This window comes from Eschrichtius robustus, chromosome 19, assembly GCF_028021215.1.
Source record: "Eschrichtius robustus isolate mEscRob2 chromosome 19, mEscRob2.pri, whole genome shotgun sequence".
Classification (NCBI taxonomy): Eukaryota; Metazoa; Chordata; class Mammalia; order Artiodactyla; family Eschrichtiidae; genus Eschrichtius; species Eschrichtius robustus.
This window is the reverse complement of record NC_090842.1, coordinates 52,517,875-52,544,583: the sequence shown is the minus strand read 5'-3', so window position 1 is coordinate 52,544,583 and position 26,709 is coordinate 52,517,875. Positions and strand designations below refer to the sequence as shown.

General features: G+C 42.3%; 1 protein-coding gene and 1 pseudogene across 5 annotated transcripts in view; both read right to left on the bottom strand.

Annotated features, from left to right (window-relative positions):
- GARRE1 (granule associated Rac and RHOG effector 1) overlaps nucleotides 1-26,709 on the bottom strand; it is an 80,503-nt gene that overhangs the window by 35,059 nt on the left and 18,735 nt on the right. For 3 of the 5 annotated variants that reach the window (XM_068528293.1, XM_068528290.1, XM_068528291.1), the window contains one exon: nucleotides 13,176-14,472. The exons of 1 other annotated variant lie outside the window; for it this stretch is intronic. In XM_068528293.1, coding sequence (XP_068384394.1) covers nucleotides 13,176-13,670 — 495 coding nt within the window. In that variant the 5' untranslated portion in view covers nucleotides 13,671-14,472. Of the gene's footprint in view, nucleotides 1-13,175; nucleotides 14,473-15,994; nucleotides 16,084-26,709 lie in introns of those variants that run through there. One more of the 5 variants, XM_068528292.1, reaches the window with a different exon arrangement.
- Nucleotides 17,823-19,111, bottom strand: LOC137752397 (capZ-interacting protein pseudogene; annotated as a pseudogene).

Here is a 26,709-nt window from a genome sequence, read left to right as displayed (position 1 = left end):
AAGTCCTAACCACTGGACCGCCAGGGAATTCCCCAGAGTTTTGTTATTAAGGAAGAAGGTGACACTAGATATTGGGAGGCAACTAGCAGAGTCTCCTCTCTCCCCTAGAGGCTACTTTCCACACAGGAAGTCTTATAAAACAAAAGTCAGATTATTTCACTCCCCTGCTCAAAGTCTTCCAATGGCTTTCCATTACAATCAGAAGAAAATCCAAACTCCTCATCTGTCCTACAATACCTTACATGATCTGGCCCCTGACTAGACTCTGAACTTATTATTTCCTATCCCACCTCTCCCTACTCTTGCCACACCGACCTTCTTGCTATTCCTCAAAAACTGTGAGCACAGCTCCAGTCTCAAGTTTTTGCACCAGCCAGTTCCCACTACCTCAGGGTTTCTCAACATCACGACTACTGACACTGGGGGCCAGAGACTTCTCTGTCGTGGAGGGCTGTCCTATGCAGCGTAGGATGTTGTTAGCAGCATCCCTGCTCTCTACTCACCAGATTCCAGCAGCACTGGTTGGGAGATGCAGCCACCACAACCCCTCAGATCATACTGTTTTGAATAAAATGTCATATCCTTACTGGTAAACAGACAAACAAAAAACAAAAATTAAAATTAAAAAACAGTAGCGGAGCTTCCGTGGTGGCGCAGTGGTTGAGGGTCTGCCTGCCAATGCAGGGCACGCGGGTTCGCGCCTTGGTCTGGGAGGATCCCACATGCCGCGGAGCAACTGGGCCCGCGAGCCACAACTACTGAGCCTGCGCGTCTGGAGCCTGTGCCCCGCAACAAGAGAGGCCGCGACGGTGAAAGGCCCGCGCACCGCGATGAAGAGTGGCCCCGCTTGCCGCAACTAGAGAGGGCCCTCGCACAGAAGCAAGGACCCAGCACAGCCAAAAATAAATAAATAAATAAAATGCTGGCTTAACTCCTAGAGAGTTTCATTATAAAAAACAACAACAACAACAACAACAAAACCAAAAAAAAAAAACAGTAGAGAAATCTCTTCCTCCTAGGGTGACTTTTGAGCTGCAAAAGAGCTGCAATAGCGTTCAAATGTGGCAGTCGACAGGAGCTTTTGAGTATCCAGGCATCTGTTTTGCTGCAGGACTAAAACATAACCTGAAGGACTACAAGGAAGAGAGATATCAAGACTCTACCTTCTCCAAATCAATTTGAATTAAAAATCAGAAATCTAAGAGCTTTGTGCTCCTGCAAACTTTTGCTTTTCATGATCTGGGGTCTGAGTCTTGTCACCTAATGTTCTAGACTTCATGCAGAAACACCATCTGGCCATGGGTGTTTATGTGCGGGGTAGGGGGGATGGGATATTGGTCAGAGGCAGAAAGAGAAACTGAGATCCTAAAAGATGACAAAAATTGTCCCCTAAATACACAGTGAGTCACTGAATTTCTGATTCCCTAACATGCAAGTCCAGCATCTTTTACTCTATCGTGCCTCCTCCTTCAAATCACTGCAGGTCCTCTGGTGTAACACTCGAGTTCTTCTAAATGAGTAAGATTCCTCTCACTCTAGCCCTAGCATGAAAAAAAAAAATGTCATTTTTCTGACAATCAAAGAAGCTTCCAGACATTGCCAAGTGTCCCCTGAGGGAGAGCCCACCCTGACCCCATTTGCAAATGAACCACTACCTTACCTGGAGCATCCTTTCCCCTGGAATTGTACAGCTATTGCTTGACAGGCATTGCTCAAATGTCCCATCCTCAGAGAGGCCTTTCTTCTACCTCTCTTTCTTCATCATTCTTTATTTCTCTTCATAGCACCTCTCACTACCTGACATTATGTTTGTATGTGCCATTTATTTTTTCTCTGTTTCCCTACCTAGGAGTTGAGTTGGATGTGGACAGGGTCTTTGTTTTGCTCTCTGTTGCATTCTCATTGCCTGGCACACAGTAGACAATCCTCCTATACATATTTGTTGAAAGAAGAAAAGAAAGCAGTTGCTACTCTCCACATAAAAACACCAAACTAGGCCAAGAGCAGCATGGTGACTGCAGAGCTGAGGGCAGGACATCATGATGTCTGCATCTATGTGCAAATGACAACTCATTCTTCCCCCCAAACTCTTCCTGCTTTCTTTCCCTGGACAGCTCTTCTGCAGCCTGCCCACAGACACCAGCTGCAACCTTGAGCTTACTTTGAGGGTGATATCACCAACAGGCATGGGGGAGATCACGACTCTCCTGGAGAGAGAAAGTCCATAAACCACGCAAGGCTTTCCTGCAAGTGACACACTCATCCCTTGAATGAAGAATCAAGTATAACATTTGTTACGCCTTGGAACTGTATGCTTATTCTTTCAAACCGAGAACCAATGTAATAATTAATGGGTATGCTGTTGAGGGAATAAAGGGTATATATAATGGAGTAAAAAGATGTATTTTCCGGATATGTTTGCATATGCATGTCTGCTGCTATCTGCACAGATACATAAAACAATTAATAGTGGTTCTGTCTGGAACTGGGATGGAGTTGGAAGAGAGAAGCATTACCTTCGGAGAAGGGACTTATGCCATTCAGAAGTGTTAGAATTTTTTACCTAAGCATGCATCATATATAAGAAAAACTAATTTGTTAAAATTAATAATCAATAGTAATATATCCAAAGTATTCCCATTAAAATGAGGACCAAAACAAAGATGTTCATTCTTAACACTGATTGTTTTATACGTTAAAACCTATGATCAGGGAGTTCCCTGGTGGCCTAGTGGTTAGGATTCTGGGCTTTCACTGCCATGGCCCAGGTTCAATCCCTGTTTGGGGAAGGTCCCACAAGGTGCAGCCAAAATAAATAAATAAATAAATAAATAAAAATTAAAAATAAAACCTATGGTCAACGCAACAAGATATATAACTACTGGAAGGGAGGAGATACATGTAGATGACATGACCACATATACAAAAATAACCCAATTGAAACATTAGAATTATTGAGTCCAGTCACATGGCAGGAGACAAGACAAAAATATAAAAATCAGTGGTGCTTCTATGTTATAGAAAAAACTTTTAAATATAATTTCATTCACGACAGCAACTAAAATAAAGATTACGTAAGAATGTTAAGAATATACACAGCCACTAGAAAGGAAATTATGGAACTTTACTAAGAGACATAACAAAAGGCCTCATAGAAGACATAATAAACTGCTAAGATCCTGAAAACAAAACAATTTAGCAGGTGTATCCAGGATCATAAATTATGTTCCCCATCACATCCTTTGACACGCACCAGCTGGTATTTGCAGTGTGGCCTCCCCAACATCTAGCCCCGTGCCTTTGGAAGCAGCCCTCAGGGAACCACTCCCCCTGCACTCTCAGTCTGGTGGTACCCCAGCCCCAGGAGTGGGCGCACAAGTCAGGCCTGACCAGTCGGTGCGTTAGTTTAACCTTTCTGGCCACAAGGTCCAAGGACAGGCAAGTGACCCAAGCCAAGCCAACCAGACTGAGTTCTAGAATTTTGTCAGAACCTGGGGGAAAGCAGAGGTGCTCTTTCTGCTGAGTTGTTGGCAACTCTGGCATGGAGACAGTCTGAGTCTGTTCAGCACTGTGTGAGCCCCTGGATCCAGCCATGCCCAAAGAGCTAATTTTCTTCGGTTTCATGGAGTCAATACATTGTTTTGTTGAGAGGCAGTACAGTGCTACGGTCAAGAATTGGTACTCTATTACAGAGTCAGACTGCCTGGGTCTAAAGTCTGGATCTGCCATGAAGCTTTTGATAAGCTGTTTAACCTCTCCACACCTGTCTCTTCGTCAATAAAATGGGAATATGAATAGTACCTAACTTACAAGGTTATTAACAGAATTCAGTGAGTTAATGTGTACAGTCTCAGAACAGCATATAGCATAAGTACTATGTAACTACCAGCTTCTTTTTGCTTTTATTGTTGTTTAAGCTGTTCTGAGTTTGGTTTCTGTCACTTGTAGCCACAGTATTTTTTAAAAAAAACAACAAATCAATTCATATCAGTCAAAATCCCCCTTTAGGACTTCCCTGGTGGCACAGTGGTTAACTCTGCCTGCCAATGCAGGGGACACGGGTTCGAGCCGTGGTCTGCGAAGATCCCACATGCTGTGGAGCAACTAAGCCCGTGTGCCACAACTACTGAGCCTGTGCTCTAGAGCCCACGCGGCACAACTACTAAGCCCACACACCGCAACTACTGAAGCCCGTGCGTCTAGAGCCCGTGCTCCGCAACAACAGAAGCCACTGCAATGAGAAGCCCGTGCACCACAACCAAGAGTAGCCCCCACTCGCCGTAAGTAGAGAAAGCCCACGTGCAGCAACAGAGACCCAACGCAGACAAAAATAAATTAAAAAAAAAAATCCCCCTGAAAAAAATCCCATCTCATTCTGTATAAAATCTAAACTCTTATCAGGGCCTACCAGGTTCTCTCACAGGTTAGGTAGGCGGTTCCGGTGTGGGGGCTGGGTCCCCTCACAGTGAGCTGGGTGGGGGGACACTGAGCCCACAGGCAGGCCTGAGGCTATTTTCCATCTGCATCACAGCACTGCTCACACCTATGGTCACAGTCTACTTATTTATCTGTCTTGCCCACCAGGCCTAGAGTGCTTTTTCTTTTTTTTTTTACATTAATTTTTATTGGAGTATAGTTGATTTACAATGTTGTTAGTTTCTGCTGTATAGCAAAGTGAATCAGTTATACATATACATATATCCGCTCTTTCTCAGATTCTATTCCCATATAGGTCATTACAGAGTATTGAGTAGATAGAGTTCCCTGCACTATACAGAAGGTTCTTTTTATTTTTTTAAAATTTGTTTTATTATTTTTGGCTGTGTTGGGTCTTCATTGCTGTGCGCGGGCTTTCTCTAGTTGCAGCGAGCGGGTGCTACTCTTGGTTGTGGTGCATGGGCTTCTCATTGCAGTGGCTTCTCTTGTCGTGGAGCACGGGCTCTAGGCACGTGGGCTTCAGTAGTTGTGGCATGTGGGCTCAGTAGTCGTGGCTTGTGGGCTCTAGAGCACAGGCTCAGTAGTTGGGGCGCACGGGCTTAGTTGCTCCGCAGCATGTGGGATCTTCCCGGACCAGGGCTCGAACCCGTGTCCCCTGCATTGGCAGGCAGATTCTTAACCACTGTGCCACCAGGGAAGCCCTCTTTTTCTTTCTAATTAATTTATTTTTTATACAGCAGGTTCTTATTAGTTATCTATTTTATACATATTAGTGTATATATGTCAATCCCAATCTCCCAGTTCATCCCCCCACCATCCCCCCACCCCCTGCTTTCCCTCTGTGGTGTCCGTACATTTGTTTTCTACATCTGTCTCTATTTCTGCCTTGCAAACCGGTTCATCTGTAACATTTTTTTCTAGGATCCACATATATGCGTTAATATACGATGTTTGTTTTTCTCTTTCTGACTTACTTCACTCTGTATGACAGACTCTAGGTCCACCCACGTCTCTGCAGATGCTTTTGATAGTCCTCATTCATCTTTGCCAGCTTGCAGCCAGCTCATCTGTATTTTACCTTGGAGGGTGGGTGGTAGCAGCTACGTGAAGAAGAAAGCAGGCCAGGTGACTGGAGCCTCCTCCAGGAGCTAGTGGGGCCTCAGAAAGGATTGGGAGTGAGCAAGGACTCACAGCGGTTCCTTTACTTTCCCATGTATGGGCACTTTGGCATTAGCTAGGTCAGAAAGGCCAGTCTCTTGGAGGGATGGACACTGCAAACAAATCCCTTGGCACAAAGACTGCACTGGCCTGGAACAGTGGAGAGGTAAAGGACACAATCCCTGTGTATGTTGGGCCCAGAAAGATTTCAGGCAAATGTCGTCTTTACAGACACTCAGATTCCTGATCTGTAAAGATGAGGAGGCTGCCAAAACAGGCTATTATCCAATTCTGTGAAATCTCAGAAGCTGACCAGTAACCATAAAAATTTAGAATAGGGGGCTTCCCTGGTGGCGCAGTGATTGAGAATCTGCCTGCCAATGCAGGGGACATGGGTTCGAGCCCTGGTCTGGGAAGATCCCACATGCCGCGGAGCAACTAGGCCTGTGAGCCACAACTACTGAGCCTGCGCGTCTGGAGCCTGTGCTCCGCAACAAGAGAGGCCACGATAGTGAGAGGCCCGCGCACCGCGATGAAGAGTGGCCCCCGCTTGCCGCAACTAGAGAAAGCCCTCGCACAGAAACGAAGACCCAACACAGCCATAAATAAATAAATAAATAAATAATTAATTAAAATAGCTTTACCTTTAAAAAAAAAATTTAGAATAGGAAGTAATTCAGGAAAGGTAGTCCTATGTTAAATTACATTCCATGAACTGTTTTATTTCTGTTTCATTCTAATTTGCCCATCAAACCTCATTTTTCCTTACATTCACTCAAGACTTTTTAGTAACTATGAAATGTTAAATCACATTCTCCTAAAAGAAAGCAACATTGCCATTTTAGTCACCAAAATTACGAGCACAGCATTCTTTCCCTGACTCCTACCTGCTGCTGGGGTCCTGCCTTCAAAGGTTTCTTTTCTCTATTCTCATTTTCTTCCTTGATTCACTTTTATTTTCTTCATTTTTCTGAAAAGCACCTGCCTTTCTTCTCATCACTATACCTTATTCAGTGACACTCTCTGTGATATTGTGATTTATAATAAATATATATTTTGGTATTCTTCCAAGGTTCCTGGCACACAGCTCCTAAAAACCCTTGGAATTTTCTAAGTGATAAGAGAGAGAAAGTATCTTTTGTTATTCATAACAAGCCTCTTTCAACCATACCTGAGTTTATGTCAACGAGGTGACTTTTGGAAAGCTCCTAAGGATGCGGGCTGGTTGCCAGGGGAACCAAGTTTGAAACTTTCAGACCAACCCCTCTGAAGAGGGGAAGAGGCTGGAGACAGAATCAATCACCAATGGCCAAAGATTTAATCAACCACACCTGTTTAATGAAGGCTCGAAAAAACCCAAAGGACGGGGTTCAGAGAGCTTCTGGGTTAAAGAACAGGTGGAGGTGCTGGGAGGGCAGCACGCCTGGAGAGGGCATGGAAGCCCACACCACTTACCACATACCTTGCTTTATGCATATCTTTCATCTGGCTGTTGCTGAGTTACATCCTTTTATAATCTAGTAAGTAAAATGTTTTTCTGAGTTCTGTGAGCTGCTCTAATAAAGTAATCAAACCTGTGGGGTGGTCATGGGGACTTCTGATTTGTAGCCAGTTGGTAAGAAACATAGGTAACACCCTGGACTTGTAACTGCTGTCTAAGGGGGCAGGGTGGGGGCGCAGTCTAGTGGGACTGAGCCCTTACCTGTGGGATCTGATGCTAACTCCAGGTAAAAAACGTCAGAACTGATCCAGAATTGCTTGGTATGGGAAAAAACCCCACCAACAAACTTATGACCAGAATGCCAGAGATGCAGTATTCTGTGAGCAGACAGAAAACAGAGGAGTTTTCCTAAATACTTCCCTTTCTGTTAGAAGACCACTTCACACGCACAAATCACTTATGAAATGGAATCATTTATTGGGTGTTCCTGATACATTACTTCTATCATGTGGTCGAAAGTTTCTCTCTCCCTTTTTTTAAACTTGGAAAATGTCCCAATATACACAAAAACAGAATATAACAAACCCCCATGAACCCATCAAAAAGCTTCAGTAACTATCAACATTTTGCCATGTTTTTTTCATCCTTCTCCCTAACTCCACCTTTTTCTGCTGGAATGTTTTGAAGCAAGTCCCAATTGACCAGGACACAGTACATGTTCAAAGTTCCCAACTTATCATTTTTTTTTTAAATTAATTTTTATTGGAGTATAGTTGCTTTACAATGTTATGTTAGTTTCTACTATATAGCAAAGTGAATCAGCTATACAACTCTTGGGAACCCTGTACCAACACTGAGGCCCCGAGGTGAAACTGGAGCCTCAGAGCTGCCACGGGGTGAAGAAAGCAAGGGGAGAAGTGTCATCACTTCACCTTGCTGCCCTCCCTTCACCTTCCCTTCAGAGGATGACCTCTTTACCTGTCTGACCTCACACCTAGTGTCTCTGTTTTGCTCACTGTTTCAGCCACAATAGGCCCTCACTGCTCTTCAAACACTCAAGTTTGCTCCTGCCTCAGGAACTTTGCACTAGCTGTCCCCTCTGCCTGGAATCCTCTTTTCCTGGTTATTATTGGGGCCTACTCCTTCATCTCCTTCAGTTCTTTACTCACATATCATGTTCTCAGTGATGCCTTTTCTAACTATCTTATCTAAGATCACAGCCTTCATCTATCTATGCGAAGGGAGGAATTTCTGTCTTGCTCACCGCTGTATCCTCTGTGCCTGGAACAGCCCCTGGCACAAAGTGTGCAATAAATATCTGTGGAATGAACGCATGAACCACAAGTCAATTTGATTCTTTTATTTACATTTGCACTGAAAAAGTAATTTTATTTAAGACACGTGATAGATGTTTATAAAAAGAAGTTGACATCTTTGATTTTCTAATAAATAGAAAACCTAATTATGGGGTTGTCTATACTTCTTTAATATGAACTACATGTTTTACTTGCAAATGATCCTTAGTTAGGATACCAGATTTCTAGGACAAATAAAATTGAAGTAGATAAAATCAAAGAGAACTCACAGCCACTCAATTCATGTAGCCTGGCATGTTACAGGAACATTAGAATTAACACACCAATGGAGATGCCCCTAGACTTGAAAAGAAAAGATAGAAACATCAGGTCCCGTATGGTCTACCTCTAAAAAATGTTGTGGGGTGTCAAAGCTTTGTATAATGAACAAATTCAATATGGGAAACCATATTTTTCCTGAGTTCACATTTTGGCTGGACTGGCAGTTCGAGACTTACACAAAGGAATCCCCATGAAGCACTTGATTAAGATCATATTTCTCATTTTAGACAACATTTTAGACAACACTTACAACAATGTAAACTATACATTTTCTATAAATCCAAAGGGGGGAAAATCCCACCTAAACTACCAACTGGCTTGCTCAAAGATTCCTAGCTACAGCAAGTGGACTCCAAGACATCCCCCACTCCACTTCCTTCCCTATGTACCCCCATTCTAGGTGCAAGGGAAATAGAGCAGTGACTATTAGTACAAGAGGTCCCCTAGGGCTTTTATGCTGGAAATGTCCTGGCAGTTTCTACATCAGGCAAGGTAATACTGCTGCCACCTTACAACACGAAAAGAGAAAATCACACAGAAGGGAAAGGGAGGTGCTCACCTCAAGAACCAGGAAAGAAATGAGCAGAGCAAATGTTCTAGGAGTGGCAACTTTTTCCACCTAAAAGGGTTCCAGTGAGACTAATCTGCTGTGTATTTCTCTCTTTTGTTGGCTCTGTACATAATTGTGCTCTGTACTGCAGAGAAGGACTAATAACACTTTTCAAGCCATGTTGGAAGCAATAATAATAAGTGATGGTGATGACAACTAACTGGGTACAGTGTTTCACACACACTAATCGCTTCTGATCTTCACCAGAACTCTGGAAGGTGGGTGGTAATTCCATTTTGTAGATGGGCAGACTGAGGCTTAGAGATGTTAGAAGATTTGCTCAAGGCCATACAGACAATAAGAAGCAGAGTCGGGGCTCTGCTGGTGGTCCAGTGGTAAAGAAGCTGCCTTCCAATGCAGGGGACACGGGTTGGATCCCTGGTCGGGGAACTAAGATCCCACATGCTGCGGGGCAACTAAGCCTGCGTGCCACAACTACTGAGTTCGCGTGCCTCAACAAGAGAGCCCACATGCTGCAAACTAGAGCCCACGTGCCCTGGAGAGAGAAAACCTGCACGCCACAACTAGAGAGAAGTTCATGTGCCGCAAAGAAAGATCCCGCATGCTGCAGCTAAGACCCGTCACAGCCAAAAAAATAAATAAAATAAAAATTAAAAAATGTAGATAATTAAAAAATAAATACAACACCTTTATAAAAAAAAAAAAGCAGAGTCACTTTCTACTCACAACTTATTTCTCTAACAGAGAGATTATGAGGTTGAACCACCCGGGGTAAGGGGCAAAGTCACTGCTGAGTATAGACAGGACAGGACTCATGTACACCCTGCCTGCCCCAGAGCACACAGTTGGCAACTGCAGTTCCTAGACACAGGCACCAGGATCTGTCAATCAATGAGCATATCCGAAACCTGGCTGCCCGTAAGGGAGCATTAGAAGCACGTTTTGGCTACCTTCAGGGGTGGGACAGTGGAACTGGTACTTTGTCTCAGGTTTCAAATGGTCAAGCGTTTGAATACTGAATTCAGGGCTTTTCTCAACCGCAGTCCTGGGCTAAGCTCTTGAGCAGAGGTCCTTGTCTAGCCAGTCAAGTTCATCAGTGTTAGGCCACAGACTTCTTTCCCCAAGGATGAATGCTAAAGAGCTTCTCTGGGCCTTGCTGATAAAATCTTTAAAAAACCAACAGGAAAAAAAAAAAAAACCCAAATGCCCAGCTATTCCATCTGAGTTGGTGAATATCCTGAGAGACAGACCACGTCAGTACATAAATTCCAGAAGCAACAAATACTGTTCTGTGGAAAGAGCAAAATGTTACGTCTGCAGGCCTACATTTCACAATCACATTTTAGGATTTACTTATAAGTCAGCAGTTTGAAACCTAGAATACACGCATATATTCTAAAACCCATCAACAGCACTTAGTTTCCAGTTTAGCCTCTGAAAGCCTGTTTAGCCCATTATATACAAAAACATGGTAGTATTCCAGCTATCCTAATCGCATTTCAATGGGGAAAGTCAAGCCAAAATTCCAAAACACAACAATAAGAAATATTTCCCCTTCTCAGCTCAAATGGTCCATGCTGGTCCCAGGAAAGCAGAAAGGACGAGGTAGGTGCTACTGTGCCCAGTGGCTTTACTAAACCCAGCTCCTCAGGGTTGGTTCATCCTTCTCTAGCTGTTCTGACCTGGGGAACAAGGGCACTTGCTCTACAGGGTTGGAGGGCAAACAGGCCTAGCTCTGTCTCCTCCAGCACCTGGAGGCATGGACTGAAGAAGAGCCCAGTAACGTTCAGGTTAAAATAACAGGCTTTGGCCTCATTTTCAAACCATTCTTGCCTGACATTCTAAATAAAGCTAAAGGTGCTTGTGTCATTGCAGGATGGGAGCTGAAACAACTTGGGTCTAATATTGTTCAGCACATTCTGAGAGGGCAGAGGCCCTAACTGCTCTGCTGCCACATCTCTGCACAGCAGTGACCAAGCATCCTGCGGGCTGAACATGGTTCTTCACATAAAACAAACAAAAGTCAAAGCTGTACATCTGTGCCTATACACACAGTAGTCTGGAATGGCACAAACCAACCAGTTAACAGTGGTCTCCTCTGGGAAAAGGAATGGGATGGGAGAGTAGAACAGTAGTTTTAAGTTTCACTGCTTGAATTTCTTTTGAGAAGTACGTTTTTTAAAAATATGCTTTATATGTGATTTACATGTGTAATTTAAAAAATACTTTAAACTATGACAAGCCATTTTAAAAATACTTCAAAATCATAATTTCTCTGAATATATGATGTGATCATAGAAAAAAATCAGAAAATAAAAATAAACTTGGATAGGTTCAAAATAGAATGAGCCAAGGAGGATATTATACATTTATACCAGCAGATTCAGCAAACTATAACTCATGGGCCAAATACAGTCCAACAGACAGGTCTACAAGGTAAAACTGGTTTCCGCATTCTTAAAGGGTTATTTAAAAAAAACAAAGAAGAATGTGAAAGAGACACATGTGGTCCACGAAGCTTAAAATTTACTTACAATTTGCCTTCTACAGAAAAAGTTTGATGATGCCTAACGCCTGATATACACCAAGACTATTGTGTCTTTTCAAAAATAGTTTCTGGGCTTCTCTGGTGGCTCAGTGGTTAAGAATCCGCCTGTCAATTCAGGCGACACGGGTTCGAGCCCTGGTCGAGGAAGATCCCACATGCTGTGGAGCAACTAAGCCCATGCGCCACAACTACCAAGCCTGCACTCTAGAGCCCACAAGCCACAACTACTGAGCCTGCGTGCTACAACTACTGAAGCCCGCGCGCCTAGAGCCTGTGCTCCACAACAAGAGAAGCCACCACAATGAAAAGCCTGCGCATCGCAATGAAAAGTAGCCCCCGTTCACCGCAACTAGAGAAAGCCTGCGCGCAGCAACAAAGACCCAAGCAGCCAAAAATAAATAAATAAAAACAAAAATAGTTTTAAATTCCTCTTATAAATGCCTTCAAAATCACAATATGCCTTTTAAACACAATAAAAAATGAGTCATAATACTTAATAGCCTAACTTTTTTTTCCCCTAAACCCACAACAGTGTAAGTTAGCTTATTCAGCTACCACAATCATCAGATTTAGTTCAGAAGACTAGTGATTTCCTAAAATCAAACACAACCCCAGGATGGGGAAAGGAACATTCTCCCTCCTAGCATCCAGAAACCTAACCTCTAATGTGCTGCTAAAACGTACAAGGACACATGGAAAAATCAAACTCAGAAGAACTCTCTGAGCAGGTAAAAATAATTTAAAAAATCTAGCAGTGAAGTTAATTTAACAGATGACAGTTTAATAAATTATTTCCTAAACGAAGGAAGGAAAAACATCATCTTTATTCTGAATGAAATTTGTATTCCAATCTTACACTCTAACGTAGAGTCCTGAAAAAGGGAGAATATTTCATTTTGATTACCAAAGACCCTAAGAAATGTACTGAATAAGAATCAAATGCATCCAAATATAAACAGATGTAAATTTAGAACTGAAAAAATAACTTATCCTGTAAACATGTGTAGAACTTTCTACATTAAACCAATGGTTCTATATAATGACAATTCACAAAGAAATCTTCATAATCATATTTAGAATTCTCAGTCCCTACTATGTACTTTAACAGTAATGTTATTTGGAAATTAAGTTCCAACTTGAAAATGTAAAGAATATAAAACATAGGCTGATTTGTTTGTTTAATAATCTTCTATCTTACTTAATTTGAAATGAAAGCAATTCAGAACCTGGCATGCAAAAATTTTTTACAAGGACAAGGTATCAATGGAAAGAGGATGAAGACCATCAATCATTTCAGTGATTTGAGAAAAAACTAAGACAAACATTCTCACTTACCTCTGGAATACATTTTCCTACCCAAGTATGACACAGAAGATACTCTACCTCAATGTCCTGGAGACTGAATTCCTTCTGATCTGTAAAGTTTGCAGCCCCGGCACTAAGTTCCATCAGCATCTTGGCGATCTCGGGCTTTATGGCTGAAGTCAGCCGACTGGCTGCTTCCATGACGTGCTCCTGCACATCTTTGAGTTGCATGGCTGCCTTGGAATAGTGAGAGTTCCTGAACACAGTGCTGAAGAGATCTGTGAGGAAAGTACTGGCACGGCAGAAGACGTTGAGGGCGTCCAGGTATTTGGAGATGCCCTGCTGGATGTCAGCAATGGGAGTGGAGTGGGGCATGGCATGGTGGCAGCTGCCTGCAGCAGTCAGACTGCCCAGGGGGGCGGTGGTGGCCGTAGATGCCAGGGGAGCACTCAGTGCTCGGCCGAGCTCAGGCATTGGGTACTGCTGGTGCTGCTGCACCTTCTGCTTGGACCCGCCAAGCAGGAAGCGCCGCTTGTAGTCCATTTTACTGTCCTGGGCACTGCAGCAATACATGCGGGAAGGGGAACTGTCCCAGTGACTGCGAGAGGGTCAGGGTCCTGATTCCTTTTTTTTCCCCCCTAAAACTGTAGCTAGGTATAAAAATAGTGGAGTTCTGCAAATCTAAGTTTTAAAAAAGGCATTTCCATGAGGCAGGTGACCATGTGATCCAATGTAGTTGTGAAAAGGACAACAGGTTTATATAATTAATATTTTCAGTGTAGGCAGGACCTCTGACAAAAAATAAAAGTGTGTCCAAAATGCTATATGAGAAATGTTAGCATTCCACTCTCTTAATAAAAAGATATGCTTGCTGAGAAAAATGTTTACCTAGAATTGCTTTGCAAGAATATTTTGATACTTGTATTTACAATGGCAGAAAAATAACTTAACTTTAAAAAATGTAATATAATGTAATATAATGTATCTTCAATATACCAGAAAAGTTAGAACCCCAAAACCCACAAGCTGATCAACAGCAATTTAAAAAGCAGTACAGAATTACTTCACACTAAGTCCTCAGTAAGGAAGATCAAATCTCTGCAGAATTTTGACAGAGCCTGCCTGCCAAATCCATTTACCTGTAAAGTGTCTTCTCAATGCGAAAAATTTCCTTTAATATTTTCTGAAAAGAAGGGTTTTTTAAAAAAAAAAAAAAGGCATTTATTATAAGTCCTCTCCTTCTTTTCTTTTGTTTGCTGAGGTAGCAGTTTCCTTATAACATTAATAAGAGGTGCTTCCAGACTGGGTTGGCCCTCAATTGTAAAGTCTGAAGCAAGAATGCACAGATGTATTTGTAAGGCTTCTAAGTCATTTCCTGTAAGGGGGAAAAATAAGACAGAGTTAGGAAAGTTACAAGACAGTGAGTAATTCTGGAACATTAACTCCTGAAATGCTATTATCCACAAAGGTGGGCTCCAAATGAATAAGAAACTATATAAAAACCTTATAAAAGCAGGTACAAGAGTGAGAGTGGAACTATGATATGACGACTGTTAGAAAATTCCTCAAGTTGTAGTACAAAAATAATGCAACAAAAAGTTTGATTCCCCACTAACCACTCCAAAACTCAGGCTGACAAGTGACACATCAAGCAGGGCCTGGACTCATGTTTGTGTTTCCTCCTCAAAGAGCTCACAAATCCACAAGAGGATTAGAAGAGTACACAGATTAGGTGAGGGCTGTTGACAAGTAGAGCACTCACAAAACCTTAAGGGGGATTTGGAAATGGAGCAATGAACAAAGATTGAGAGAAATCAGGAAGGTTGTTATGAAGAAAATGTTACTCGGAGCTAGGCCTTGATTGTAGGATAGGTTTTGATAAGTGCAAAAGGGATGGCTGGGGCTCACCAGATGAAAGGACCACCACAGCAAAGGCCCTGAAGCAGGATGGCTTAAAGTCTGTTCAGGATACCCATCTGGGCTGAAGTGCAGCATACAGAAAGACAGAGCCTGGAGAGGTAAGTGGCTGGCAGGTTTGTAGACAGGATGCTTCTCATCCTCACCCAGGTACCAATTTCCCCTCCAGATGTTTGAAAGGAAGCCTCGGAGGGTGTGCAGGTTCTTACACCCTGGGGAAGCTTCTATAGAACCCCTGGCTCTGGATAGGTGCAAACAGCAAGGTCTGAACACCTCTGGTTGCAGTTTCTGAACCTACAATAGTAGAGTAATGTGATTCTTCCTACAGAGCTACAACTAGGTTTACACTTGCCTAAACTATCTATTCTTCCAAACATAACAACAGTTCAAATATGTTTTATTGAATGATACATGTAGTCTATATTAAACTTCAATATACATGATGTCTGTATATAGTTTGGTTTACTTATCGATAACTAGGCTTTCTTTCCATTTTCCTTTTTTGATAGATAAAAATAAATATGTCATACCTTATCACTCATCACTCCTTTACGGTTCTACAATTGCATTAGGAACACAGGAAGGCAGGCAGGTTATAAGAGCAAGAGATGAGAAAAGTGCTATGGATACAAACACATACTCTAAAAGTATAGCAATCCTAACCCAGCTAGCATATAAATCCAACTAAACCAGCCACCATTTGTAGCTCTGTGTTCAAGAGAATCTTGACTCTTAAAAACTCTCATAACCTTTTCAAGAAACAAGATATCAAACAGCTATATGTAAGAAATCTGTTCCCAAATGTTCATTTTTAAAATTCATTACAATAAGGCAATCATATCTATTCCTACCCAAGTGCTCCATTGTTATCAATGTGGCTGTACAAATTCCAACGTACAAAAGAAGCACTCAGCAGGAGTGCTGAAGGACAGAAGGCTGCTCACACAGAAACTGTGTGGTCTGTGAAGGAAAACCATCACCTTGAATTGGCCATAGTGAGTGTCTTGAGCAACCCTGAGGAGAAACTTCCTTTGTTCTGTGTTGTACACTGGTGCCCCTGGCTCTGAGAGTTCACCCTCATTCCTCTGCCAGATGATCCTAGAAGGTCAAGTAAGACCCATATACTTACTAATTTTTTAAAAGTCACCATAAACATTAAACTTTTTTCTGCTTTACATGCTTCCATAGTTTATGTAAATGAAACTTGTAATACTTAAAAATATACTTCACCAAATTCATCTACAAATTCAATGCAATCTCTATCAAAACTTGAACTACCTTTTTTACGGTAATAGGCAAGCTGATCCTAAAAGGCATATGGAAATGCAAGGGACCCAAGACGACCAAACGAATATTGAAAAAAATATGTTGGAGGACTCACACTTCCTAATTTGAAAACGTACTGTAAAGCTATAGTAATAAAGACAGCAGAGCACTGGCATTAAGAAATGACATATATGTATCAGTGGAACGCAGTTGAGAGTTTAGAATAAACCCATACCTCTATGGTCAACTGATTTTAGACAAGGGTGCCAAAACCATTCAGTTGGGAAAGAACAGTCTTTTCAGTAAATGGTGATGGGACAACTAGATATCCACATGCAAAAAAAAAAAAAAAAAAAAAAAAAAGAATATGAACCCCTATCTTATATCATAAACAAAAATTAACTCAAAATGGATCAAAGACCTCAATGTAAGAGCTAAAACTATAAAGCTTTTATAAGAAAATACAGGGACTTCCCTGGTGGCGCAGTGGTTAAGAATCCGCCTGCCAATGCAGGGGACACAGGTTCAAGCCCTGGTCCTGGAAGATCCCACATGCCATGGAGCAACTAAGCCCGTGTGCCACAACTACTGAGCCTGTGTTCTAGAGCTCGTGCGCCACAACTACTGAGACCTTGTGCCACAACTACTAAAACCCGCGCCACCAGAACCTGTGCTCCACAACAAGAGAAGCCACTGCAATGAGAAGCATGCACACGGCAACGAAGAGCAGCCCCTGCTCGCCGCAACTAGAGAAAGCCGGCGCACAGCAACAAAGACCCAACACAGCCAAAAGTAAATAAATAAAATAAATAAACTTAAAAAAAAAAGAAAGAAAATATAGGTGTAAATCTTTGTGATCTTAGATTAGGCAATGGTTTCTTGGACACATCTCTCTTTTTTTTGCTGCAACAGACACATATTTTTTAATGTTTCAATAATTATCTCTTCTCGTCCAGTGTTTTCAAAATTGGTGGGCCAGTCAAATTTGGACCAAGCTGAAAGGTTGTCTCAGGGTCTCTATACAATTTAAGGTCTTCTGTAACTTACAGGATTTATATTTCCAGTGATACTACTTTGTTTCTAGCTACCTGAAATGAGTTTTTACTTACATTTGAGAACTTAAGAACAATAAAAAGGCTATCACCTTACATAAACACAATCTGATTAGGTAAATCCCAGTCCAGTTCTGAGGTCAGCTATAGGGTTAGGTGGGTGTGGACAGTATCTGGGCCCCACAGTTTGACCAGTATCCCTGGGGAGTTGTTACCATAGTAAATTGTTTTAAATACGTTTCTTTTTTTTTTTAAACCAAGTCCATCAAGTGACACAAACTCAAGTTGATGAAAGTCTTGGCCCTCAGATCCAATCTCTGTCTCCGATGGTGCAGAGGTCGGGAAATTGCACCCTGTGTCCTCAGGCTGACTCCAGACCCTCACGCCATCCTGCTCCTGTGATGGCTTCCTTTGCTGTCACTACGATCACTCCTGCTACTTCAAGGACACGGCTCCAGCAGCTTCATCACTAGGCACAATGAGATCTTCTTCACCTTTTAGTGCCCTGGACAGGGGTGTCATCCTCTGTCTTGGGGACCTCACTGCTAGTGTCCGGCTGGGCATGGCCAGTGCCAGGGTCACAGCCTGGCTTGAGGACGGCCCCCTCCATCTTGCTTTTCCTTGCCGGTCCCCTGCTCAGGACTGTGGTCGCCCTCCCCTCCTCCAGGATGGGCTGTGGGGGGGTCTCCTCCCCCACAGCTCCCTCCTCCAGCCCCTCTGTGTCTTGGCTCCTCTGTCCGGGCTCCTCCTCTTCACTGGCCACCCTCTCCTTCACCTCTGTAGGCTCTTCCGTCTGCTCTTCAGCCGGTTTCTCCTCCGTGGGGCTCCCACACCCATCCTCTGCCTCTAGGCTGGAGGCTTGGGCTGGACGCTGGCTGGCCCCCTCCTCGGAGTTCCCCATGGCCGTTTCGTGCTGCTGGGCTACCCCCGAGGCCCTTCCCTTCTCCTCCTGCTTCTCTGTCCTGCTGGGCGTCCTCCTCAGAGGAGGGGATCCTGGAGTCTTGCTCTTGGCTGGGAACACCTTGTCCCCATTCTCTTCCTTGGCACCATCCTCCTGGGAGGACTCCACGGCCCTGAGCTCCCCCAGGTCCCCACAGCCCGACTGGGGCCTTCTGAATCGCCTGGAGGGAGGGCACCTTTTTATGGAGCCCCTCGTCTGCACCTTACTGTAAGAGGGCAGATGACTGCCTTCAGGAGGCTGGTCAAAGCTGACGGGCACCTCCTCTGGCTCGCTGGCCTGAGACCACACGCCAGGGCTGCTGGGGATAGAAAGCTGGCTGTGAAATGGTGATACCATGGCCTTGAGTCCGGGACTCTTGGGTGAGGCCCCAGGCAGCAGGGCCGCTGGATCAAAGGTTAAACTGGCCTGGAGCTTCTCGATCAGAGGCGAGCTCTTCACCTTGACTTTAGGACGGTGGTTTGCATTGGGCGGTGACTTCTCTTCACCATTCTGGCCCAGTTCTACCCTGGGGAGGAACAGAGAGAGGGAGCAGGGCAGTTTCCTTCTTGTTGGTTTACTGGCTGGTGTCTCCTTTGCAGCGGCTGCCTGCTCCCTGAATCGCTCGGCCAGCTGGGCCACCGAGGGGGGCGCCGAGTCGTCCACACTGGCGTTGGTCTCTGCCGGCCTTTCCTCCATGTCCTCCAGGTGCCAACTCGGCAGTGGCTGCACGCGCTCACTCTGGCCAGGGCTCGTGATCCCTGCTCTCTGCTCGGCTCCCATCGGGCTGGGTTTGGCTGCAGCAGGCACAGCGCAAGTGGGCGGCTGCATGCCCGGCTTGCTGGCTGCAGAATGCCCCGGCCGCCCGGGCCCTGTGCTAGGGGAGGAGGGAGGAGGGAGGAGGGAGGAGGGAGGAGGGAGGAGGGAGGAGGGAGGGGAGGAGAGGGGGGAGGGAGGAGGGGGAGGGAGGGGGAGGGGGAGCTGGATATGACATCTTAAAGCACAAACAACAAAAGAAGAAATAGATAAACTGGACTTCATCAAAACTAAAAACGTTTGTGCATCAAAGGTCACTATAAAGGTGAAAAGAAAACCCACAGTATGGGCAAAAATACTGGAAAATCATATATCTTGTTAAGGGTCTAGTATCCAGAATACAAAAAGAACTCTTAAAATTCAACAATAAAATGACAAATAACCTATTAAAAGGTGGGCAAATGATACTAAAAGACATTTCTTGAAAGATATACAACTGGCCAATAAGCAAATGAAAGGATGCTCAACATGGATAGTCACTAGGGAAACACAAATAAACCACAGTAAGATACCACTTCATACACGCTGGCATGGCTACAGTAAAAACAAACGAAAAACAAAACAGAAAAGAAGTGTGGGTGAGAATGTGGAGAAACTGGAACTCTCATACATTGCTGGTGAGAATGTGAAATGATGCTGCTACTGTGAAAAGCAGTTTGGCAGTTCCGAAAAATGTTAAACAGAGAGTTGCCATTAAGACCAAGCAATTCCACTCTTAAGCATATACCCAAGAAAACTGAAAACATATATTTATATAAAAACTTGCACATGAATGTCCATAGCATCATTATTCATAATAGCCCCAAAGTGGAACAACCCAAGTCTATCAACTGATGAATGAATAAACAAAATGTGGTATAGCCATACAATGGCATATTATTCAGCCATAAAAAAGAATGAAGTGGGACTTCCCTGGTGGCTCAGTGGTTAAGAATCCGCCTGCCAACGCAGGGGACACGGGTTCGAGCCCTAGTCCGGGAGGATCCCACATGCCGCAGAGCAACTAAGGCCGTGTGCCACAACTACTGAAGCCCGTGCACCTAGAGCCCGTGCTCTGCAATGGGAGAGGCCACCGCAACGAGAGGCCCATGCACCGCAACAAAGAGCGGCCCCTGCTCGCCGCAACTAGAGAAAGCCCGCGCACAGCAACAAATACCCAATGCAGCCAAAAATAAATAAACAAATAAATAAATTTATTAAAAAAAAAAAAAGAATGAAGTATTGATAAATGCTACAGTGTGGCTGAACCTTGAAGACATTATGGTAAGAGAAAGAAGCCAGAAACAGAAGGTCATATACTGTGAGATTCCATTGATATGAAACATCCAGATAAAGTAAATCCGTAGAGACAGATAAAAGTAGATCAGTGGTTGCCAGGAGTTGAGGAGAGGAAGGGAATGGGGAGTGACTATTAATTAATACAGAGTTTCTTTCTGAGGTGATGAAGACATTCTAGAATTAGATGGTGGTGATGGTTGCACAATTTTGTTAATGTACTAAGACTCACTGAATTTCACACTTAAAATGGTGAATTTTATGGTATGAGAATTATATATCAATTAAAAAGGAGAGAAATAGGGAAAAATATATACTACTGGCCTCCAGAAATGTCTATTTAGAATAGATGAACATCTGCTACATCTAAAAAATGATTTACTGGGTAGATGGTCAGCTCTGTGGGTGGCTACCCACTAACCAGGGTGGTGATTATCTGGGTGTTTACTTGGAGATAATAAAATCAAGCATAGTTACTATAATTTGTGTACTTTCCTATGTGTTATTCTTCAGTGAAAGTTTAAGGAAGAAACAAAGGATTAACTAGAACAAAAAGGAGGGAAGCTTGGGTAAGGAAAGTTTCATTCCAAGTGGAACAGCATGAGGGAGGGGAAACCCAGAAGGCAGTACTGCAGAGACTACCAGATGGCTGGTTTCAATCAAATCTCCTTCCTCCTTTACAATAAGCCAGCGGGGCCAAGAATATGTGCACCGCACTACTCTGAAATGTACATGCTTACATGACTAACTGGGGTATAATAAAAAGTTCTAGATGAAAAGCCTTGGCAAACTTTAAGATTCAGATCTAATCCAAATTATAATTTCAGTACTAAGAAGAAAGCAGCAGATTCATGAAAATAAAAACCTAAAAAGAAAGGGGAGGGAAGTAATGTCATAAAAAATGGCAGAGTAAGGACCTCCAAAAATTCTCTCCTCCATAAAAACAGTGAGAAAACTGGCCAAATTGGTCAGAATCAACTTTTTTTTTTTTAACATCTTTATTGGAGTATAATTGCTTTACAATGGTGTGTTAGTTTCTGCTTTATAACAAAGTGAATCAGCTATACATATACATACATCCCCATATCTCTTCCCTCTTGTGTCTCCCTCCCTCGCACCCTCCCTATCCCACCCCTCTAGGTGGTCACAAAGCACTGAGCTGATCTCCCTGTGCTATGCGGCTGCTTCCCACTAGCTATCGATTTTACATTTGGTAGTGTATATATGTCCATGCCACTCTCTCACTTTGTCCCAGCTTACCCTTCTCCCTCCCCGTGTCCTCAAGTCCATTCTCTAGTAGGTCTGTGTCTTTATTCCCATCCTGCCCCTAGGTTCTTCATGACCTTTTTTTTTTTTTTAGATTCCATATATATGTGTTAGCATACAGTATTTGTTTTTCTCTTTCTGACTTACTTCACTCTGTATGACAGACTCTAGGTCCATCCACCTCACTGCAAATAACTCAATTTCGTTTCTTTTTATGGCTGAGTAATATTCCATTGTATATATGTGCCACATCTTCTTTATCCATTCATCTGTCGATGGACACTTAGGTTGCTTCCATGTCCTGGCTATTGTAAATAGTGCTGCAATGAACATTGTGGTGCATGACTCAGAATCAACTTTTTAAAGACTCTAGAAATTAACAGGATTGAAGCAAACTGGGGAGCATTTATTCAAGAGAAATGGCTGAATCTCAGTAAGAATACAGTAGTACCCCCATCCATGGAGGATATGTTCCAAGACCCCCAGTGGATGCCTGAAACCTCGGGTAGCATATACAGCGTGTGGATACACTGGACAAAGGGATGATACATGTTCCAGGCGGGATGGAACAGGACAGCATAATATTTTATCATGCAACTCGGAATGGCGTGCAATTTAAAACTTATTTCTGGAATTTTCCACTTAATGTTTTCAGGCTGCACTTAACTGCAGGTAACTGAAACGGCTGAAAATGAAACTGTGGGTAAGGGGGGGGACCACTATAGTCAGCTTTGTAGCATTTTAACTTGATCTAGTTCCATTCCCTGCTCTCTAACTCTATGGTAACCTTGAAAAATCACAGCTGCATTTGCAGTGAAAACCAGAAGGCAGGCAGCAGAACTGGAGGGAGCAGAACTAGGTTAGAGCTCCTTCAGAGTCTCATTCCTAGAAAATTATCATTATCTGACTTATCTGCAGGTTCCCTGGAAGATCCCACTTGCAAGGATCTCTATTTGATCTGACTTGGAACTCACTTGGTGAGGGAAGAGAATCTGATTTCCAGTTGCCACATCGTATCATAAAAAATGTTCAGTTTTCAATTAAAACTTAACAAGACATGCAAAGAAACAAGAAAGTATGGCCCTTACACAGGAAAGCAAACAAACAAACAAACAAGAGAAACAACTGATGAGGAAGCCCAGATGTTGGACTTACTAGACAGAGACTAAAATCAGCTATTTTCAATGTGTTCAAAGAACTAAAGGAAACCATATCTGAAGAACTAAAGGAAGTCAACTATACTTCTATTTTTTTAAAAAAGTAAAATCATTAAAAAGAAAAAAAAAAGAACTAAAGGAACATATGAGAATGATGTCTCAGCAAATCCAGAATACTACTAAAAGAGAGAAATATTTTTAAAACAGAACCAAATAGAAATTCTGGAGTTGAAAAATACAGCTAACATAAAAAAATTAACTAAAGGCTCAACAGCAGATTTGAACAGGAATCAGTGACACTGAAGATTAACCAATTGAGATTATCCAGTCTGGGGAACAGGAAGAAAAAAGAAAAGAGTCTCAGAGACCCGTGGGACACCATCAAGCATACCAGCATCATATAATGGGATTTTCAGAAGAGGAGAGGGAGAAAGGCACAGAAAAAAAATATTTGAAGAAATAAAGGCCCCAAATTTCTCAAATTTGATAAAAAGCACATGAATCTACACATCTATGAAGCTCAACAAACTCCAAGTAGGATAAACGCAAAAAAATCAACCTAGGCATATTATAATCAAATTGCCTAAAGCCAAAGCAAGAATCTTGAAAGCAACAAGAGAAAAGCAATTCATCATGCATAGTTGATTCTCATTACTTACAGGCAGTTATAAAAAGTTGCCATGTACACTGAATTAGCAAATACTGAATCAGTACTCCTAGATCCTGTGAGCCTCTAGTCAAAACATTTTCACCAATCAATATATAACCTTGTTTTATGTGTGTTTCTGTTTAAAGACACCTTAGTTAATTCATTAACAGTGAACTCACAGGTAATGGCACTATAACTCATGCCTGAATGACACTCATCTAACACGTCTTTTCTCTGTTAGGTACCTCACGGCCTTCTGGGGCTTAGGAACACTAGAGAGCACTTCAGCAATACACTTAGGGGCCATTTTAAACAGTGAAACTGCCAACAAAAAGTATAAAAATGCAAAAAATGTGGCACTAAATAGACTATGAAAAGAATACTTGTTTATAGTCTGAGAGCTGAAATGAGAAGGCAGAGCGTCACCCTGTTCATCCCCAGCTGGGGGTGTGCATGTTGTGCAATTCAAATTTTTTGCCACTCTGCACATGTCTACAACTGACCACAAGAGCGCTACAAGTATTGATTTTGTGTTGCAAATAAATTTTAGCCAGTAAGCTAACCTGCAAATACAGGATCTGAGAATCGTGAGGATCAACTATATATAACACTACTTGAAACACTTGTGTTCCCAACATAATGGGATACTCCTCTTTTTAAAAATATAATATAAAAAAAATCAATCTATGAAACAAATAATCAGAGGGTTACTGACCATCTTACAAGATACAGAGGTTCCTTTAAGTACTGAACCCATGGTATATTTAATGTAACAATTCAGCAATTCCATAATGTACAACCTTTCAGGATTTCATTGTGATTTTTAAAGGCTCAAGCCTATATACTTAAGGTACACTCTATGTGCCAATTTAGAAGTATATAATTTATAAAGACAAATTTATGCTTTAAGAGAACAATTACATTTGGTGAATCACATTCACTCCTTTTTTTCCCCTTCTAGAATGCATTATTTTAAAAATAAAAAATAACATTTGTAAAAGCTAAACAAGTTGAGGAGTTATTATTCATTAAACTTTTTATTTTAGTGCTAAGCTCATGGTGAAATTGTTTTATAAAAATGCCAATGGATATTACAAATGCTTAAAGAACAACTTAACAAGGTAAAATACATATTAATATCTCTTCACTGACTAGCTTGCATATAGCTGCTTCATCAGAGATGATTCCTTCAATCGAAAAGACAAACAATAACAAGTGTTGGTGAGAATGTGGAAAAATTGGAACCCTCATACATTGCTAGTAGGATTGTAAAATAGTACAGCACTTTGGAAAACAGTTTGGCAGCTCCTTAAAATAAGTATAGTGTTAGCACATGACCCAGCAATTCCACTCCAATGTATATATTCAAGAGAAATGAAAAATATAAATCCACACAAAACTCTATACATCAACATTCACAGCAGCATTATTCAAAACAGTCAAAAAATAGAAACAACCCAAATGTCTATCAACTGATGAATGAATAAACAAAATGTGGTATTGCTATACAATGGAACATTAAATATATATATTATGTACATATAAAGGAATGAAGTACTGATACATGCTAAAACATGGATGAACTTTGAAAACATTGTGCTAAGTGTGAAAGAAGCCAGACACAAGAAGCCACATATTATATGCTCCCACTGATATGTAATACCCAGAATAGGCAGATCCATAGAAAAAGAAAGTAGATTTGTGGAATGGAGAATCACTGCTAATGGGTACAGGGTTTCTTTTTGCGGCAATGACAAGGTTCTGAAGTTAGATAATGGTGACTGTTGCACAACTCTAAATATACTAAAACACATACGGTATGTGAATTATATCTCAATAAAGCTGTTATTTTCCCTATGTAACTTCATTGCCATTTTCCTTATGTAACTTCTCATTTAACACCAAAAGGTACATAATAAAAAATAAGTTTTCGGGACTTCCCTGGTGGCGCAGTGGTTAAGAATCCGCCTGCCAATGCAGGGGACACGGGTTTGAGCTCTGGTCTGGGAAGATCCCACATGCCACGGAGCAACTAAGTCCGTGTGCCACAACTACTGAGCCTGCACTCTAGAGCCCGCGAGCCACAACTACTGAAGCCCGTGCACCTGGAGCCCATGCTCTGCAACAAGAGAAGCCACCGCAAGGAGAAGCCCGCTCATAGCAACAAAGAGTAGCCCCCACTCGCCGCAACTAGAGCAAGCCCGTGCGCAGCAATGAAGACCCAACGCAGCCAAAAATAAATAAATAAATTAAATAATTAATTTAAAAATAATTAGTTTTCCAGAGATACCTTTAATGCCAGACTTAGTTTCCTTTTCACACTTCAATTAGAAATCTGGATTTAAATGCTGCTATCCCAAATCTGGGAATGTGAGTACTGAAAAGGCCCTTAAAGATCATCTAATTTAAGCCCTTCAATTTACAGATGAGGGAAGAAAAATCTCAGGATACTAAATGTCTTGCACTAGACCGCATAGCGCCCGTATCTTGACTCTCAGAACTCTAAATGTATACATAAATATTCTGTTCAGCACTATCCAGACTGACACATTAAGCTACGCTACAGGAATAAATCCTGAAAGGAGTGGCCTAACCTAAGATTTATTTTTTGCTCACATGAAGTTCAAGGCAGCCCTTCAACTTGTAGGGACATCATTGGAACTTGTGTTTTCCACAGTCACCTTAGCACAAGAAAAGAAACTCATATCGACTCTTTACTGCTTCCCACTCTAAGTGACACACATCACTTCCCATCACAGCCCCTTGCCAGAATTAGTCACATGCGCTAATGTAACCACAAGATAAACTGGGAAATGTAGGGGGACACATGGAATATTGGGTAAGCAATACAGTCAGTCACAGCTGCCCATCCAGCCCAGCTGTGGGTAACCAAAGCTTAAGGACTTCCTTTCCTGACATTAGAATCAGAACATCCCTTTTAATGGAATGACTATTAAAATGCTGATTCCTGGAATACAATCCAAATCTAACGAATCAATCTTTGGAGGTAGGAGCAGAGAATATGCATTTTTTACAAGATCCTCAGGTGATTCTAGATGCATGCTATAATTTGAGAATCAAACTGGTCAGCTAAAAACCTGCTAAAAGCTACAAGGATGAGGACACCTGAGCATGGACATCTGAAGCTGCTGACTATATAAACACCACTTAAGGCAACTCAGGTATTTCACCAACATTCCTATTTATCAAGAATCCAGAAAGGGACTTCCACCTCCATGTGATAAATGACTCTATTTCTTAGAACCAAGGGGCTGGT